The following is a 20,408-nucleotide window of genomic DNA, read 5'->3' as shown; positions in this document are numbered from 1 at the left end:
CGCAAATTGCTTTTGTGAATTGGCTAGAAGGACATACAAGGTAAGTTTGTATATATTTCATCGAATTTTGTCTAAAATTTCAGAATTATGCTGCTTAATTAACTGGTTAAAATTGGAATTTTTTTGTGTGGTTTTGAGTCTGTTTCTTAATTCGGGAATTCTGTTGATTTTTATTATGTGCGTATGATTTATTTACAATTTGTTTTTGTTGATTCCACAATATCAATCAACTGTATTATCGATCGATGGTTATTTTTGGATGATTTTATTCTGAATTTTGGTACTTTCCGCTGTAATTTATTTGTTCTTTAATGTCTCCTTCTTCGTTTTCTGAACTTGTTCCTCTGTGTTCTTACTTCTGTGTATGCAGTTGCATCTATTTCTCTTCTAAATGCAAGTTTGTTTCCTATGAGTTCTTAATCTTAAAATTTCTAATACTAAATGCTACTGCACTATGCTTCAAATTCGGTGTTTCCCTTTTTAGAGTCACAGACCTGATTAGTAATGCCACGAGCAAATAACTTCACATATGATGCTGCTAGTTTTTTTTTTTTTGGGTGCTTGGGTGTTGCTGGTGCGTGGCTGATGGTTTCGTTCTATTCAGGTGTTGGGTGCTAGCTCTTTGATGATGTGTTGTTGTTGGTATAGTCTGATGGATAGGTATGGTAACTGCTGTGTTTTGTGTAGTTGGTTGGGGTTCTGCTGCTTCTGCAGACTGTGCTGTTCTTGCTAGGTTGTGTGTGTTTTGCAGCTGGTTGGGTGTAGCTGTGGTTCTGGGTCTGGGTTTGATGTTGCACTGTTGTTGGGTCTGGTTCTAATGTAGCTGTTGGGTATGCTACTTAACACTGGTTTGTTTGTTCAACTTGATATGTTCTTCTTGTAAGTTGGGTTGCTGTCCTAGTTGGTTGTTATTGAACTATCCATATCTAAGTGAAACAACTACTCTGTATTTTCAGATGTTGGTGTGCAATATTTTGACATCAATAGAAACTATTATTGCTTAGTTTTTTTCCAATCTGATTGCCAGCAGCTTGAATGCGGGGGATATATTTAGGATACGGTTGGGAGAACATGACTGTCTTGGCTACTGTTATCTATTAATTGAAAAGAGTAACTGAGTTGTGATGTAGACAAAGAGAGAAAAGCTCACTTGGGGAATTGCTTTTATTGCAATGTTTTTGTGTATCGTGTATGTTGTTAAGGATACTAATTAATTAATTCCAAGTAAAACCATAGTGTCGATTCCCTATTTTACTTATTTATGACTCTGTTCTTGTTTTTATATGCTCGATCAATATCATACTCTCTAATTCAACAATAATGATTCTGAACTTGGTTTTTGGTACTTGTTATTTTGGAATTGATTTTTTGATTTTGAAATTCTGCTATGAAGCAGCCCTTCCGTTAAGCTGGTGCAGACTGAGCACATTTTGACTGCTGTTGGTTTTGGGCAAAAATTCTCTTGGAATCAAAGGTACTTCCACTCATTGATTTGTGCTTTCTTTATTGGGTTTTTGACTAACTTTATCGTTTTGATTATTTTTTGGTTTGTTGTAACTGAAATTACTTGTTATTTAAATTGGTTGTAACTTAAGTTACTCGTTATTTTTGCCCATAATTATTTTGGTATCTATGTTGAAGTTGATGTTTTGAATTGATTCCCTATTCTACTTCTTATGCCCTTTTCCTGTTTTTGTATGCTCTAGATCTCTTGACTTTTTATAGACTTTTTTGTGATCTATAGACTTTTTTTTGTGTAATTTAGGCATTGTCGTTGTGAAATATATTTAACAATGGATCAAAATTGGATGAACTTCCCTAGAGGGTCAGAAGGTTTTAAAGCTGCTTTGAATATTTTTCTTGATGGTTATTTTGCAAAGGATGCTATTGGAGGACAAACCTTTTGCCCTTGTAAAAAGTGTTCTAGGCGTTTTTGCCATTCTAGAGACGTCATTTATGATCATTTGATTGTTGACGGATTTGTAAAGGGATTCAGGGAGTGGGTCGTTCAAAGGGAAGCATCTTCATCTACAAGTAACGATATGTCTGGAATTAATGATCAAAATACATATGATGATATCGATGGTTTATTACATGATACTTTTATTGAGGTGGAAGAAGGTTTAGATGGAGATCAAGGTGTTCCAAGTGAGCCAAATGAGGAGGCTAGAAAGTTTTATAAGCTAGTAGAAGAAGGGAAGCAAGAGCTTTATCCGGGTTGTAAAACTTTCTCAATGTTATCCTTCATAATCCGTTTATTTCTCTTCCAGGTCCTTAATGGCTTAAGCAATGCGGCCTTTGGGGATCTCTTAGAGTTATTAAGAGAGGCGTTTCCTATGGCTCGACTTCCAAAATCCTATAACGAATCTAAGAATATAATCAAGGATTTGGGTCTTGATTATAAAAAGATACATGCTTGTCCCAACGATTGCATTCTTTACAGGAAGGAGTATGAAGGAGCTGATGTTTGTCCCAAGTGTGAAACATCAAGGTGGAAGTCTAAGAACGTCCCTGCAAAGGTTTTGAGGCATTTTCCTTTGAAGCCTAGACTCCAAAGACTTTTCATGTGTTCTAAAACAGCTGAGTCAATGGTTTGGCATGATAAAGAGCGAACAAAAGATGACAAAATTAGACATCCAGCAGATGCACAATCTTGGAAGGACTTTGATGAGACGTATCCTGACTTTAAAAAGGAACCAAGAAATGTTCGACTAGCTCTTGCCAGCGATGGATTTAATCCATTTCGAACTATGAGTGTTGCTCATAGCACATGGCCTGTTGTGTTGATTAATTATAACCTTCCACCCTGGTTTTCTATGAAACCTGAATATTTTATGCTGTCTTTGTTAATTTCGGGCCCTAAGTCTCCTGGAAATGACATAGATGTTTATTTGCAACCGTTGATTGATGAACTGAAGGAATTATGGGAGTATGGGGTTGAGACATATGATGCATTTAAAAAGCAATCATTTCAATTGCATGCTGCTTTAATGGGGACGATAAATGATTTCCCGGCTTACGCTATGTTATCTGGATGGTCTACTAAAGGAAATTATGCATGTCCTAATTGTAACCATGATGTGACACCGAAATATTTGCCTCACAGCAAAAAAAATTGTTATATGGACACCCGTAGGCTTCTTGATGCAAGTCATCCATGGCGAAAGGATAAGAAATCATTTAATGGAGAAACAGAGGATAGGTGTGGACCTTCTCCGTTATCAGGCACTGACCTAGTAAATGAGTTAGAGAACTTTGTAAATGATTTCGGGAAACCAAAGAAAGGTGGAGGAAGTAAAGGTCCATGGAAAAAGAAACCAGCTTTTCTTCAATTGTCATATTGGCCTAATATCAAATGTCGTCATAATCTTGACGTCATGCATATTGAGAAAAATGTTTTTGACAATATTGTTGGCACGTTGTTAGACATTCCAGGAAAGTCTAAGGACCACAACAATGCGCGTCTTGATTTAGTGGCCCTTGGCCTAAAGCCACATCTCCACCCTTATCTTTCTGATGATGGCAACCACATGTTATTTCCACCGGCACCTTATACAATGGGTAATGAAGAGAAGGATTTGTTCCTTAAAGTTATTAAAGAAACAAAGTTACCTTCTGGGTATGCATCGAATATAGGGAGATGTGTACAAGTTAAAGAAAGAAAGTTTGCTGGTTACAAAACTCATGATGCACACGTTGTGCTTCATCACTTGCTTCAAGTTGCTGTTAGAAAAACATTGCCAAAAACTGTAGCAGTACCTTTGATTAGATTGGGTAATTTTTTTCGGGGTATATGTAGTAAAATTGTCGATCTTAAAGAATTAGATAGATTAGCATCTGAAGTGGTTGATGTAATTTGTCAATTCGAAATGATATTTCCTCCTGCTTTCTTTGATATTATGATGCATTTACCCGTTCATTTAGTAGAGGAAATCAAATTTGGTGGACCTGTGCAATATCGATGGATGTACTTTATTGAGAGGTATCTTGGTAGGTTGAAGTCATATGTCCGAAATAGGAGTAACCCCGAAGGAAGCATAGCAGAAGGGTATATGATGGAAGAATGCTTGACTTTCATTTCTCGATATTTACGTGAAGGTGTAAACACTAGACTGGACAGAAGATGTGCTAGGAATTTCGGGGTGGCTGATAGGGATGAGGAATCATCTATTTTTCCTAAGATAGGATATCCTCCTGGAGGAAAAGGGAAAAGAAAAGGGAAGGGATTTACTTTGGATTTTCAAAGTTTGAAGCAAGCTCATAGATATATCATCTTCAATTGCGGCGATGTTACAGTGGAAACTTATATCAAGTAAGATGTTATAAATATTCTTTATTTACTTCATTTTTATTTTAATAATGACTTATACATTTTTATTCTTCAAATTTAGAGAACACCAAACTTGGGTGAATAGCCAGGGTCGAAAGCGTAGATGGGATACCGCACAAAGTCATAGTAGAGATTTTATTGTTTGGTTTCAGGAAAAGGTTCAAATGGAACAAGTTAATGGTGACATTTTTTGGTTGTCTAAGGGTCCTAATCCTAAGGCCAGGAGGTACACTGGATATTGTATTAATGGTTATAAGTTTTACACAAGAGAGCGCGACTCAAGAGTAAAGACGCAAAACAGCGGAGTCACTTTAACAGCCTTGACTTCAAGTTTTGCTAGCTCAAGGGACCGAAATCCTGTAGATGGAGATGTTACCTACTATGGTGTTATAGAAGAAATTATTGAATTAGACTTTTGGTCTCAATTCAGTGTTGTGTTATTTAAGTGTGATTGGTTCCTTGGTGATGTCGATGAGTGTGGGCTTACATATGTCAATTTCAAGAAGAAATGTTCCAAAGATGATCCTTTTGTATTGGCTTCTCAAGTTCAACAAGTTTACTTCTCCCAAGATCCAGTTGAAAATGATATTCAGTATGTTATGCAGGATGTTCCAAGAGATCTTTTTGATTTTGAGGAAGAGCTTAATAAGGAAACATATTGGGAGGATCCTGTTGATTTCAATTGTAATGGCATGCCTCATGTTGATGCAAATGATATTCATGCAAGAGCCGGTGGTGAAGTACGATCTATAAACATAAGTGATTTGTTAGATGTTCCGGCCGAGCCTGAAGTTGACTCTGACCATGATGATACGGATTGGGATTGGATGCTTGCTATTGAGGATATCCCGATTCCTGAGTCATAGGGGTTACCTAAGGATAACAAATCCAATCAGTTTTAGTTTCTTTAATATACTTTTTATATACTTTTTTGGTAATATTTGGATAAGGGAATGCGTTTGAACCTTTTAATTTTTGTTGTTGAAGATACCCCAAAGATGAGTTTGAACCTTTTGATGTTCCTGGTCTGCTTAGTTCTATTTTTTGTGCTTAGGTTATTTTTAGTGCTTAGTTTTATTTTTTCAGCTTCTTTGTTGAGTAATGTTCTGCCTACTTATAACCTTAAATGTTGACTTTGTGTGTTTTGTTCCAAAATCGACCATGCTGGCTGCTGTTTTCTGATTTGTTGTTTATTCCGAGTTCTTCGGTTCTGGTAGTCAGGTCCGCCTGCTTACTTAGTTCCGCTTTTTTGTGGTGGTTAGTTATAATGTACTACTAATGTACTGATGTGTTTTGATATTGTTTGTATAGCTTTTAGGCTAGCTTGCAACTTGGTTTTGTTATTGTTTGTATAGGTTTTAGGCTAGCTTGCAACTTGGTTTTGTTATTGCTTCCAAATTTATCAATCGAGTACAATAGCAGCACATCCATAAACTTAATGCAGCAGCAATTCTAATGATCATTTACATTTTCTTCTCAAATGCCCCTGTTCTAATTTAACCTTGATCCTGAAAATTAGTAGGCAATCTACCTCAAATATTAGTTGGAACTTAGAAGGCTGACAATCAAGGCATTCCAACAGCATGACAGACTTAGACCTAGTAACTTTGGAAACTTGTAGAATAGATATGCTGCAGACACCAACTACTCAATTGCCCTGCTGAAAATCTATCATGGACTTTTTTAGTTCGTTTTTGCATCTTCTCCTGGAGTACACTAGTATTGCACTGAAAATTAAATTCTAATACTTCCTGTGCTGTGGTTTCTAAGATTCAAAAATTCTAATAACACTAGTATAGCACTGAAAATTAAATTCTAATGTCTAGTTTCTTTTCTTCTTTCTTTATGCACTGTAATTGGTGCGTTGTATTTCTGTGGTAATATTACAGTCTCTGTGGCTGTCTTGAATTTTGAGATTTCTGATTTGTCTCTCTTTTGTGAAATATTCAGAGATTTTATTATATTCTGCTTGTGTCATGTCGTCAAACCATTGTTCTAAAAGGTTTACTTATTTTTCCAATATGGATGCCTACAATTCGTTTATTTTCTTTTCATCCCTCGAACTAATCTTTTGAATATTTGTTTGTTTTTGTTTGCATTATTGCAGTAGAAAATGGCAAAGAATGGAAACCAAAAAGCTGACAGAAGCTCAACTACAACTGCATTAGCACCGTATGAGAAAATAAGGTCCATGACCATAGAAAAGAATGCCCAAAAATTTAGAGACCTCGGGTTATTTGATATTGCTCAACAAATGCGGGATAAAAATAAACGTTTTGCAAAAGGAAAGGAGAATGTCAATTGTAACCAAGATGATCAAGACTATGTACCTGAAAATGATCATGACTCTAATGATGATGAGGTGGAGATTTCTCGAGTGAAAAAGGTGGCAACTGAAGCCACAACCAATTCCGCAGCAAAATCTATACCAAAAAAGGTTTTACTTTCCAATTATCATTCTTCTTTTTTGTGTCTAGTGTTCTGAATTTCTGAATTTTGTTCTACTTGGTTCTGTTTTTGCTTGGTTCTGTTTTGTGCTTGGTTCTTTTACTGAATCACTTATTGGAGATCGCCTTAGTTGCTATCTCCATGTACCTCTCAAAGCTGAATATGGCTCCAAGTCAAGACATTAGACACTGCAGTTAGACCGCCAAAATCTGACAACAATTACAGATGAAATTCTATGTCAATTTTATAACAAAACAGACATAGTGTCTGCTAAAAATTAACCTGATCAAACACTTTAACAACTGAACAAGTTACAGACGTGCCCAGACATTTAGCCAATGTTCTACTCCGTATTATTTAACATCACCTAACACTTTGTATAAGCATGTCATTGCAAGGAGCCCAAATAGGCCTCCCATCAGGTTACCCCTATTACTGATATACTGTATTTTCTTCCTTTCTGATCTGATTTCCAGCAGTCATTCACATGAAAATGGATGTTGATAACTTTCTAGTTTGTGCATTAAGTGATGGTGCATGCCTGCCTTCAATTCCATGTTTCAAGAATTTTACAAATATAAAAGGTGATGCAAATGATGGCATATACATTTATGATTACGTGAAATTTTAAAAGAAAATTAAATGCAAATGTATTTTAAGTAAGTGCCTTTATTCAATGATTGGCAAATAAAACAAACAAGACTTAGGATTAGTAATCACCACTTGGAAGCAGAGTTACCTGGTTCGTGGTTCGCTTCGGTACGGGGTACGGGTTCGGGTTCGCGGTTCGCGGGTAGCTGATTTTCGGTTCGAGAGAGGTTTATGGGATTTTTTTTGTGTGTGTGTGTGTGTGTGTTTTAGTGTCATTCAAATTGAGGCCTAAATTCTTAAGTACTCGTACAACCAGAACTAGCTGATCTGTGCAGACTGCAGAGTCTGACTTTTAGTAATTTTCTAAGCATGGGATATTGATCAAACATTTAATAATTAATACTGATGCTCAAAAATAAGTCAACTAAATAAAATTCAATAGATAAAAAACTAAAAACAAAGAAGATTAAACAAACAAAGAAGTTTAAATACTCTACTGCATAAACATTAAACAAACAAAGTACTTAAAAAACAAAGAACGTTAAACAAACTAAGAAGTAATTAAAAAGCAAAGATCCTCTACTGCCATGAATTCTAAACAACAAAGAACTCTACTGCATGAACATTAAACAAACAAATAATTCTACTACTGCATCTGTTTCTTCCCCTTCCCCTTTGCCTTCTGACTTTTTATTTCACTTGCTTCCACCTTTATTCTTTTATATGGGTTATCTATTATCGTGAGATCCTCTTCATCTTCAACATTTGAATCCAATCCAGTCCATCTCATGTCTTCTAATTCAGCAGGTGAGTCTTCAAGACAAGAATTTTCAGGATCAATATCCCATTTTCTAGAGGGACCTTGCTTGTAACTTTCAGAGAACCTAGACAAAAGACGAAGATTAGAATGGATGTAAACTAACTTATCTGCCGTTGAACAATTTAATCTGTTTCTTTTCAAGCTATGAACAAACCCGAATGTACTCCAAGCCCTCTCTGCCGAAGAGCTACTAATGGGTTGAGCTAACACCTTCTTAGCCACCTCTGCCAATTTGGGAGTTTGTGATCCATACATAGACCACCAATCAATAGCTTCCATGGTGACAGCATCCATTTGGGCTTGTGGCAGTGAGTATATCCCTTTCTTCAACTGAAATTCAGTAAATTGATCACGTAACTTTTTTTCTTCATATTTGTCTTCAGTTATTTTCCCAAATGCTTCCATACAACCCATAACCACCTCTTTATCAAGATTAGGAGCCCTTCTAGTATACCCCCCAGGAGTAGGAGATTCTAAGTAAATCTTGTCATAAAAACGAGGTGAAAGAGCAAAACCTAAACAATGGAGAGGAATGGTCATCTTATCCCACCTTGTTACCAATACTGTTTCTACTTTAGCAAACTCAGAGACATATTTGCTATCCCTCATAATATCTTTTATTTCACCAATCATGTTATCCATTCTCTCATATATTTCCCCCATCTTAGGACCATCACCATCACAGAACTTCAGTAATTTGTAAAGTGGTTTGGTGAAACTTACAATTTCTTGAGCTTCACTCCAAAAATGTGGATCTTGAATAGTTCTTGTTATCAATTCACCCATAGCTCTTGTATCTGCATCTTGTCTCTTCAACCACTCTCTACATGCCTTGAAAACAATAGTAGTTTCAAGTGCCTCTCTACAAGAGAGTAACCCCTTCAACATTATGTAGTGACTGCCAAATCTGGTCTTTCTGCATCTTTAACTTTCTGCATCACCTTTCTATATGCATCACGGTTGTTCAGCAGTGCAGAACAACGTTTAACGTCTGCTTTTATGCCGGGGCGCGATCCAAAAATATGGACATGCATTCTGGTATAGGAGCTTTTATGTGTTTCCTTGCAATGGTTGCAAGTCCACCACTTTGAACCTCCTGGATTCTTGCCTTCTACTTTTCTTGACAGGATTGTGATTTCACCATTTAACAAAGGCAGATAACTACGGCTTGTGTTTTTCACCTCCTGTTGTGGTGGAGGCGTTACTTCATCCCCAGAATCATCATCTTCACTTTCGAATCCCATGGCATCATCATTGTAAAGTATGGGATATTGATCTTCTTCTTCTTCTACTGGTTGTTGACTGACTTTCTTTTTCCCAAAAGCCATGTTAATTTGTAGAATATATTACAGACTTATGTAATCTGTATTACAAAGAAAGAGGAATTAGGTAGAAGCGTCTATATTGGTGTGCCTATATTGTTTATGGTTGATTCATTATATACCGTGAGAGTTGTGTAGTTTCCTTAAACCTTTGGAGTGAAATCAGTCAATCAGATCACCAGGCTTTCTTTTTTTTCCAAATCTGCCGATGATAAGAGTCCTAATTTCTTCAACTGGTTGTTTATATTATGTAAAGATTTAGGTGCAAAGATTTATTCCTTCTTTTTGTCCCCTTATTATGCGTAACAAATGGCTTATTATGCTTAACATACAAAATAGTAATGATTTTTCTTCCCTTAGACTCTGACTCTGACTTGTTTATGGGATTTTGTTATACAAAATAGGTTCGCGGAGGTTAGGAGCGAACCAGGTAACTCTGCTTGGAAGAATCACAGGGATTTGGCGTTGTACAGAAGGAAACTAGGAAATGTCTGTTTAATGTCTGTTAAAAATCAAATTAAAAATCAGTATATTGTCTGTTTTGAATCAGTATACATAATGTCTGTTTCATGTGTCGTATAGTATTTACTATTGAAAACAAGTAACAACCAGTATTCTAGACTTCTAGCCTTGACAGGAAACTAGGAAATAAGGTTGCACCACTCAGTATAATGTCCTTATGTTTGTCACGCTCCACTCATGTTGCGTGTGTGCCAGACCGACAAAAAAAATTATGTTGGTGTTATTTTTGTTACTGACAATTTATTTTCTTGGTGTTAGAAGGCAAGGACGAGAGAACAACCACCTAGGAAGAATAAGAAGCAACCATTGTGCCCATCGATGGCAATGGATGATTTCCTTTTGACTGAACAACAAATGGATCCCGCTCAAGCACTACAGTTACAGCAAGAAGTGCAACGATTGGAACAAGACCGACAAACAGCTAGGCGCCCACTTTCTGCCATTGTTCCAATGGAAAACCAAGGAGAAAGTGATCTCTCACAACAAGGTTATTGTTTTCAAACACCACCTTTTTGGTTCATATCATATATTTTGTTCTGCTAAGTCTTATGATAAAAATGAATAAAAAAGGCTTTATACTGATGACATGTTAAGATAATGGGTGTTTCAGTGTTCTATAACTGTGTGTCATGTGTCATGCAACAGCAAGCTGGAAACTATGGAACATTTGTTTTTTTAGTGTTCAGCTGAGGTGTGGAGCAGAATTCTGTGATTGATTGGCAGAGACAGTTTGATAAGGGGGAGCATAATTCTGTGTCTTATTATTTTTTTAAATTACCTGAAGGTCTTAAACTGGTAGATGGGTCTTATTATTCTTTAGTTTCAAACCAGATTTTTTTTCTTTGACATGATTAGAGTCAGAAGGCAAAGCATGCAAAAGTTGTATAATCCACTATCCCCATGACTTTTTCATACAATCATTTATCTTAGTTAAAAAAGTGGAAACATACCAAGGCCGAAATCACCAATTTTAATGTTATTCCGAGCATGAAAGAATATGTTATTTGGCGTCAAGTCACGATGAATGATTCTATGCCGTGTATGTGTACTAATGGCAGGTCCTAAAAAGAAAGGTCGAGGCCCGACAAATTTGTTTGATGTCCATGCTCGCAAATGGGAAGACCGTATTGCTATTTATTGTAATGAGAAAGGACAACCAGTTGGACCTGAAAAGGCGAGGAAAGAGCTAACCAGATTCTTAGGAACCATTGCTCATGACTACAATTGGGCTCCCTTGACTTATACAAATTGGAAATCAGTTCCAAATAAGGATAAAATATGGGAATTCGTGAATGTAAGCTTCATTGTCTTACTTTACTAGCTCGATCCTTACACTTTAATTCTTTCCTTTTTATGTTATTTGTTATATTTTGATGTATAACAAAAAAATCATTATTTTAGAGCAAGTACATCCTTCCACCTGAATCTCAAGATTGGGTAATGGACACCCTTGATCAATCTTGGAGAGGATTCAAATGTGCGCTGAAAAAAAAACATTATTATAAGTATGACAATCTTGAAGATAGATTGAATGATGTTCCAGAAAGAGTGCCCGAAGAACACTACAAGACGCTCCTAGCTTATTGGGAGACGACCGCAGCAAAGGTACTAAATGATTATGATTTTGCTCTACTTTCATGCTCATTATTTGTTTTTTCTTTTGTTAAGCTTGGAGTCATATTAGGATGCTGCCTAGATATTTTTTTTGATTTTCTTTCGATTTTCTTTCATGTTTGGTATGTCTGGTACCCTGCTGGATATAACAGAAATAATGCTACTTAGTATTACTGTTTATACAATTTGGAGGGAGATGAATCTCAGGCGTTTTCAGAATGTACAAACTGATGAATCTCTATTACTGAAGCAGATTCAGCTCAATACTTATATCAGATGCCTCCACTATCCTAAACTCTCTGGCTTAGTGCCTTAATTTTGGTCTCTGCTGGTTGAGTTTTGCTTCTGTTCGTTTAGTTGCGGACACAGTTCTGTTGCTTCTGCAGGGGCTTTTGGGTAGTGCTGGTCTGGTTTCAGGCTGCTAGCTTTGGCAGGCTGCAAATGTTGTTCTGTTGTGTCTGCATTCAGTTTTGTTTGTGTTGTCTTATTCCTGGTTTTCTCCCTGGATCTGGTGTTTAGGTGCAGTCAGTCTGTTTTCTTAGTTCAGCTAGTGTTTCTGCTGAGTGCGGTTTGTTTGCTGTTGGCTAGTGCTCTAGTTCCTGGTTCAGCGTGTGTTGATGGGCTTCTGGTTAAATTTTGTGTCCTGTTGCTGTTGCTTTATTGTTGTTTACTGCTAGGGATGCGGGTTGTGCTCACGTAGCTTTTGTCTCTTTTGCGTTGTTTGGTTGTTGTGTTGGTTTTTTTTCTTCCCTTTGGTAATAAAATATCTCTATTTTACCCAAAAAAAAAACAAAAAAGAGCAGAATAGTGAATAGTTGGCTTCTTAAAAAATCATCAGATGTTTTTGTATCTTTTAATTTAAAGAAAAGAAAGGTTTGACTATATGATGAAGTGTCTTCATGGTGCATGATTACAATACACCTGCTCATATCCTCATACAACACTCAAAATATAACCTAATTCTCTAAAATTACCTGTTTCAAGATATGCTCATTATTTGTTTTTTCTTTTGTTAGAAAACAAGTTTGCAGAATTCAGAAAATCGTCGAGAACTAGACAACATGCACACAGTTGGTCCTGTTTCTTTCGCCATGAAGCATGAAGAGATGGTGCGATATGCAATTCATATTGAGCTTAATTATAATGGTTTTGTAATGAAAAACTGATATATTTTGTTTTTCTTATAATTCATTTCTTAGTTACGGAAAGATGGTGTTGCACCATCAAAAAGAAAGATGTTTGAAGAGACTCGACGACGAAAGGAAGGAAAAACATATGATCGGCCTTATGATGATACTGAACAGAAGATAGTAATTATTATACAATTCTTGTATTTTAATATACATACAAACTAGCTATTGTATCATACACATTGAATTAACCAACTTATTTTCTTTAATATAGCAAGCAATGAGGAAGTTGGAAGCTTTGCAAGATGGACAAAGCAGTGATTCTCGTAAGGATTCATTTGTTGAAGTAATGGGGAATACACGTCGGGGATCAGAACTGTTAGTTGGACGTGGTGTCACTCGTATGAAGCTGAAGGAGAAGAAAACTAGTACTTCTTTGATTTTACCAGAGGAAGTCATGGAGAACATTAAAACTGCTGTTATTGCTGATGTGCAGAAGGATATAAGTGCTGAAAAAGAAGAGTTAGCAAAAGAAAAGGAAGTCCATGCTGCACAAGTTGCTACAGAAGCTGCTGAAATGCAAAGAAAGTCAAAGGAACTTGAATTAGAGGCCTTAAAACTACAACAAATGCGTAGGGAATTTGAAAGTCAACAAGAGAATATTACTCTTGATGTGATAGCTCTGTCAATTGCACAACTACGCCAAAAAAATCCTAGTTTGACACCTCAAATGATTGCAAAAGCTATAGTGTCAGCCACTGCAGATGGTCCATAGCATATAGGTTTCTTACCTACTGGTATGTTTTCTAATTCATAATATTCCTTCTCCTTATTTTTGTGCACCTGTTCCACAACGCAGTATTTTGCCTTCAAAACGCAGGAATGCTAAATTGTGAAATAATACAAAGAACATCAATAATGATCAAACCTTAGTAGGTTTAGAAAGCTATCATATCAATTCATCAAGGCATTATATATGTTCATGAAATGATTGAAGGTGTACAACAATATGTTCATGCAATAAATTGACAAGTACATATATCTGATCCGGTGGACCAAAGATCAATGGGGTCCATAATATATGTTTGATCGATCCATTTTTGGAGTTGGGTATTCAATATTGGCCCTATTATTAATATGAATTATCGGTTTTTCCCTAAAATGAGAGTTTAGTATAGACGTATAGTTATGGTAGAAAAATGAGAGTTCAGTATAGAAATATAGTTATGGGAAAGTTTATTAATGTATAACCTGTGATTAGTGTGATAAGTCTGTAACCACTTTCTGAAATTCGTGTCTATACATTGAGCCAAGTATATAAAGGAGTACGTACTCCGTAATATGATACGGATTAATGTGATATGGCCACAAAACTAGCTAGTTGTTGATACGAATGATGTATCACGTCATTGCAACTAAGCAAATGCAAGAGAATGTTGTTAACTTAACTTAATCGTTGGTAAATGAAACTGAGAATAGAAAGTATATGTTTTGATTCATTTATGTTTTGGCTTTATCTGTTGAAAGACGAGTCCATGAGAATTGTTTGGATGTCATAAACTGATAACTTTCAACTGCTAACAAATATGGCCCTTTTTTTTATGGGGCAGCAATCACTTGGGTTTTTTTCCAACTAAACAATTGCCCCACTCAGAAAAAGGAATGAGCTTTGAATGGTCCTAATTGGTAATTTCACCATGTACTTGGACGATTTCACCATAATTACTCCATGAATGTCCCTTCTGTTTTGTGCTTTAGCATAAATGCCATAAGGTGCTTATCGCCATATGGGCTGTTGATTGGTGCCTACTGTGTTTGTGAAATGGCATATAGAACCAGTTTTAAGGACTGCATGAAGTTGACCTCTTTTTTCTTTTGTTTTGCAAAAATCTTAGCTTGTTGTATATCATAGGTTGCCTTTGTAAACTTATTTGGTTAACAAGTTCATTCCTATTTTTTAAGGTTTATCTTTTGTCATTCATGTTGAGCTTCTTCTTTCTTAAATATTTGGATTTTGTTCATTGATATTGAATTCTTATTAAAATGTTATACTTGATTTGTTTGTTGTGCAGGATGGTGCATATAGTCAAGAAGTATGAGCTACTTTAAATATGTGGAGATTTATAGGGAACATAAATATTAGACAGGTTTTAAGAAATAAAGCTAACGTATAGAGATTATTGCAGGATTATTTAATTTTAATGGAGGTAGTTTTAGAACATTTTTTGAACCATTCAGACAATTGTAATAGATATTATTATTCTTATGAATTTACAAAATTTTAACTTATTTGTTATGAAAATCTTATTATATGTAGTTGACATTTATTACAGGTATATGGATAACTAAATCCATTGAGAATATAGCTATAGATCAATTGAAAACTTTGTATTACAGGTATATGGATAACTAAATCCATTTGAGAATGTAGCTATAGATCAATTGAAAGCTTTGTATTACAGGTATATGGATAACTAAATCCATTTGAGAATGTAGCTATAGATAAATTGAAAGCATATAATTATAAACTCAATTTAAAGCGTTGCCATAAGCTAAATTGAAACCGTTGCTGTAAGCTCAATTGAAAGTGTTGCCATAAGCGCAATTGAAAGTGTTGCCATAAGCTTAATTGAAAGCGTTACCATAAGCTCGATTGAAAGTGTTGCTATAACTAAAACTAAAAGTGTTGCCATAACTCGATAGAAAATGTTGCTATAGGTACAATTAGATGTGTTACCATAAGTGTAAGTAAGTGTTGCTTTAGTTTTAAACTCCAACCAACAACCAACTAATAAGTGTTGCCTTAAGTTAGCAAAAACCGTTGCCTTAAACGTGTAAATGTTGGCTTAAGTTGTTGAATAACTGTTGCCTTAGGTTAAAAGTGTTGCCTATAAAAAGCGTTGCCTATAGTTAATTATGGCAACAGTTTATCATAATTGTTGCCTAAAACCGGGAAACTGTTGCCATAAACTTATAGCAACGCCCCCTATTGGTAACGGTTTTTTAACCGTTGCTATAGGCCTATTGCAACGGTTAATTGATCTATGGTAACTGTTTATTGCCGTTGCTATAAGCCTATTTTGTAGTAGTGAATTTAATGTTAGAAGTTAAATTTTAGGATTCTAAAGTTAAAGTTAAGGTTTCTGAAGTTAAAGTTAAGGATAATTCAGTTAAAGTTGAAAATTTTAGAACCCTCAACTTTAACTCTAAAATTCTCAACCTTAACTCAATTATGCTAAACTCTAACTTCAGAAACCTTAACTTTAACTTTAGATCCTAAACTTTAACTTCATAAAACTTGACTTTAAATTTAGAATCCTAAACTTTAACAAGGGATGCCTTAACTTTAACTTTATAATCCTTAACTTTAACTTTAAAATCCTTAATTTAATTTTGAGGTGATGCCAAGTAATAACTGACCAGATCAACACAGGTGATGTCAAAGCCATTGTTGTGAATATCACTCCACTCTTTCCAACAAGTTAGAAGCTGATCCATAGCAGCCTCGTTAGTTGAATCTTGCCAAAGAAGTTCCAAAATTTCCTACAAGGGAAAACAAACAAATTAGTACCACACAAACATTTCCTAAAAATACGTTAACTTTTACTAAACTACTACACAATTTAAGAAACTCACACTTTGGCGGACACCAAAACAGAATTTTGAAGGCGGTGAGGCATGCTGCATTTCATTTGCATTTATCATTAATGCCCAACACTCAATAATAGACAAATAGATCTCTTGATCTTCAGCAAGTGACAACATATCCTCTCTTTCAATCATATGTACGGTATCAAACCAGACCAAAGTTTCCCTAAAAAAAAAGTTAAGATTTATTAAGTTAAAGTTATACCTTTTGTACTTAAAGTTAGGACAATGTATTACCCTTCACTTGGTCAAAATTAAGTTACATTATATAAAACAATTAAAAGACTTACTCTGCCTTCACTACCACAGGATCATCCAGAAGGCAATAATCAGCAACTTCTTGATACAACTCGGGCAAACGTTTCATGTTCCTCTTGTAGAAACGCATGAAATGTCCGACAAGGAATGGTTCAGTGTTAACCTTTCCACATGGAATTCCAATTTTAGCCTTGCCATCAGTGAAAGAAGAGTGTATAATGGAATGATAACCGACAGTAGGCACGTAAACTTTTAATTCTTTTGGAGCAGTTTCAGCACTTGGAAGAGGTTGAACACTTGGAAGAGGTTCAACAATTGGAAGAGGTACAACTGGCTGCTCAGATAAGCTTGGTGGTACATCAACCTCCAAAGTTGCGCCTGTAGTAGAATAAATGATTTCTTATCATTTAATGTGAAAAGGTTAAAGTTTTTTTTAGATATTTCTAAGTTTTGAACATATAGTAAACTGAAATAGAGTAAAGTTGCACCTTCATTGGTCGGCTGAGCAAGGCGATGAAAATAGACAACTTGTAAAACCCATAAACAACCACCAACGTTACCCTGGCAGCCTGAAGTTTTATGCTTCCTAATAGCTCGACAAAGTCTCTCATGGACATATCCACACCAATCAAGATTCTTTATTTCATCTACATCCTCAAGAACTTTAACTAAACCCAAATCAGCAGTCCTATTAGCTATAGGAGCTAAGAAAACAGAGAATGCAAACATCACAAATATTCGCTTGAACATTTCTCCACCTTCCACTAATTCACCCATCTTAATCTCCAACAGACGCAATGGACTGGTTGCATTTTTTTTAACTTTAAAGTAGTATCTCCACTGATTTTTCAAACCTACATCCTTAGTCCTAGTGCTGCTATTTACAATAGGATTGTCAGAATGTAATGGGAGAAGAAACACATCATGCACATCACATGGACTAAATATGAATTCCTTTCCAGCTTCAATTTTAAACAACCAACTAACAGGATCAAAATGATCAATCAACCAGGGAAATAATGTTGTATCTAACTTAGAAGTTTGCGTCGGTAAAGATAACAACCAACCGAATCCAATTTCTGAAACAGCCTTAATTTGATTTGAATTGAATGTTTCTATGACAGCTAACAAAGCAGTTGGTCTACACTGGGTACTCAAGTTTGAAGTACTGCAACCCCCATCCAAGCTGAAAAAAAGTTAAATAGGTAAAAGTTAGACTTTTAGCAGTTAAAGTTTGGTTATTAACAGTAAAAGTTAGGTTTCTGATGATGGAAGAATTTCTTAATATTTACAACAAATACCATAAATTTAACCTACATAAGTACAACTTTAATATTTAAAAGAAAAAAGTTGACTTTTAGCAGGTAAAGTTAGGAGAAAAAAGTCAAAATCCTTAACTTTATATTTAGAAATCTTGTTTGTAAGATTTGACTTTAACATCAAAATCCTCAACTTTAACTTCAAAATCCTTAACTTTAACTTCAAAATCCTCAACTTTAAGTTCAGAATCCTTAAACTTTAAATTTAGAAATCTTAACTTTAACTTTAGAATCCTAAACATTTAATTTAGAATCCTTAACTTTAATTTCAAAATCATAAACTTTAACTTTAGGTTCCTTAACTTTAACTTTAAAATTTTTAACTTTAACTTCAAAATTCTTAACTTTGAACTTCAAAAATCATAACATTAACTACAAAATCCTTAACTTTAACGTCAAAATCCTCAACTTGAAGTCCAGAGTCCTTAAAACTTTAATTTCAAAATCATAAACTTTAACTTTAGGATTCTTAACTTTAACTTTAACTACAAAATTCTTAACTTTAACTACAAAAATCGCAACTTTAACTTCAGAGTCCTTAACTTTATAAAACAACTTTAACACAGAAAAGTTCAAATTGAGAAATAAAACAAATTGTAAAACTCACATCTGGACGTCATTTTCTTCATCAACAGGAACATTAGCATCAACCTCAGCCTTAATCCTTGCCTTCTTCCCTTTGGTTTTTATTTCAACCAACTCACTCTTAACCATTACTTTCTTCTCCATGACTCCCGGCTTCTTCTTCCCTTTGCCTGTCGGTTTAACCAAACCAGCATTAACATCCTCGTCCTCGTCCCCGTTCTCGTCCTCTTCCCAGTTCTCGTTCTCGTCCTCATCAGTATTAACATCCTCATCATCTTCATAAACAACATCGTCATCATCGTCATCATATTCCATATTTTCTGAATCTGGATATTGAATGTCATCATCTTCTTGTAAAATCTCCTTCACATTAACAGTTTTACTTCTCGGCATGATTTAATGATGTCAAAATCACTGCAAAAGTTAAACTCCCATTAGATGAAAAATTTGTAAATATAAAAGTAATAGATTTAACTGTTAAAGTTAAGATATTAATAGAAAAGTTAAGTCTTAAATGATTGAAAAATGTCTTAACTTTTATGCCAATTTCCATAACTTTAGTATATAAAACTATAACTTTAACACAACAAAGTACAACAGTGAAATAAAACAGACTGAAAGACTCAATTTAGTTGTAGAAAGGTAAAAACGTGAAAGTTAGACTATTACCAATTAAAGTTAAGTTATTCACAGTTAAAGTTAACTCAATTATCCTAAACTTTAAGTCAATTATCCTAAACTTTAACTACAGAATCCTCAACTTTAACATTAGAACCCTCAACTTTAACATTAGAACCCTCAACTTTAACTCTAAACCCTCAACTTTAACTCAATTATCCTAAACTTTAACTACAGAATCCTAAACTTTAACTTTAGAACCCTCAACTTTAACTCTAAAACCCTAACTTTATCTCTATAATCCTCAACTTTAACTCAATTATCCTAAACTTTAACATCAGAAACCTTGCAACTTTGATACAGATTCAATGATTCAGGTGCTTGCAACTTTGAATACAAAAGTTCTTCACTGTTAGGTGAATAACCTTAACTTATTAACAGATTTATAAACTTTAACATTTATATAACAGAAATTAAAGCACAAAATTGAAATCGCAGCAAAGGAACAAAATCACAGCAAAGAAGCTATCTGTGCAAAGGAACAAAATCGCAGCTAATACAAACGATCGTTGAAGAAAAACCTAAATCAAAACACACAAATACAAATTCGAAACAACACAAACAAAACGCGACATAATTGGAAGAATAATTCAAGTAGAACAACTAAAATAATTAAACCTAATTATCAAAATACGAAAAATCAAAGAAAATAGGTAGAAAACTAACCTGGATGAACTGTCGAGGTAAATGTAGCAAAATCGCGAAGAAATTGCAGAAGAAATCGCAAGAAGTTGCGGTTGAAATGCAGAAGAGAGAAATCGCGGCTGAAATCGCGAAGAAATCGCGCTTGAAATCGCAACAGAAATCGCAGAAGAGGGAGAGAGGAGAGAGAAAAGAGAGAACTGGGAAGATGAATGAAGATCAACTGACTTTCCCAGAAATCGCGTTTCACTTGTTTCACTTCACACGTGGGAATTATTTTGAGTTGCCTAATATGGGCTTGGTGTATAATAATTTATTGTACACCCATTTTAAACAAGATTTTTTAATTTATTTAAGGGATACACTTGGTCAGACACGGGTATTAAAAAGAAGAATTGAATGAAATAAAGAAATAAAACAAGTGGGGTTGGATAAATATTTTAATAGGTAAAACTAGTGGGGACCATGTCATTTTAGGTGGTGGGGGTGGATTTTAGTTCT

At 35.0% G+C, this 20,408-nt stretch overlaps 3 protein-coding genes across 3 annotated transcripts; 2 read left to right on the top strand and 1 right to left on the bottom strand.

Annotated features, from left to right (window-relative positions):
• The first annotated feature begins 662 nt into the window (after nucleotides 1–662).
• LOC110778416 (uncharacterized) lies at nucleotides 663–5,196 on the top strand. The gene is made up of 5 exons (XM_056839288.1): nucleotides 663–770; nucleotides 824–879; nucleotides 1,394–1,474; nucleotides 1,766–4,312; nucleotides 4,392–5,196. The coding sequence occupies exons 1-5, from the start codon at nucleotides 663–665 to the stop codon at nucleotides 5,194–5,196; spliced, it is 3,597 nt and encodes a 1,198-aa protein (XP_056695266.1).
• Nucleotides 5,197–8,015: 2,819 nt separating this feature from the next.
• LOC130469802 (uncharacterized) lies at nucleotides 8,016–9,077 on the bottom strand. The gene has a single exon (XM_056839287.1). The coding sequence runs from the start codon at nucleotides 9,075–9,077 to the stop codon at nucleotides 8,016–8,018; it is 1,062 nt and encodes a 353-aa protein (XP_056695265.1).
• Nucleotides 9,078–11,514: 2,437 nt separating this feature from the next.
• On the top strand, nucleotides 11,515–13,556 carry LOC130469137 (uncharacterized). The gene is made up of 4 exons (XM_056838104.1): nucleotides 11,515–11,638; nucleotides 12,664–12,756; nucleotides 12,847–13,123; nucleotides 13,274–13,556. Exons 3-4 carry the CDS (start codon nucleotides 13,058–13,060, stop codon nucleotides 13,550–13,552), a joined length of 345 nt encoding a protein of 114 aa, XP_056694082.1. The 5' UTR covers nucleotides 11,515–11,638; nucleotides 12,664–12,756; nucleotides 12,847–13,057; the 3' UTR covers nucleotides 13,553–13,556.
• Nucleotides 13,557–20,408: the final 6,852 nt, after the last annotated feature.

Source organism: Spinacia oleracea, chromosome 3 (genome assembly GCF_020520425.1).
Source record: "Spinacia oleracea cultivar Varoflay chromosome 3, BTI_SOV_V1, whole genome shotgun sequence".
NCBI lineage: Eukaryota > Viridiplantae > Streptophyta > Magnoliopsida > Caryophyllales > Amaranthaceae > Spinacia > Spinacia oleracea.
Note: the sequence above shows the minus strand (reverse complement) of the source record. Positions and strands in the feature narration are given on the sequence as shown.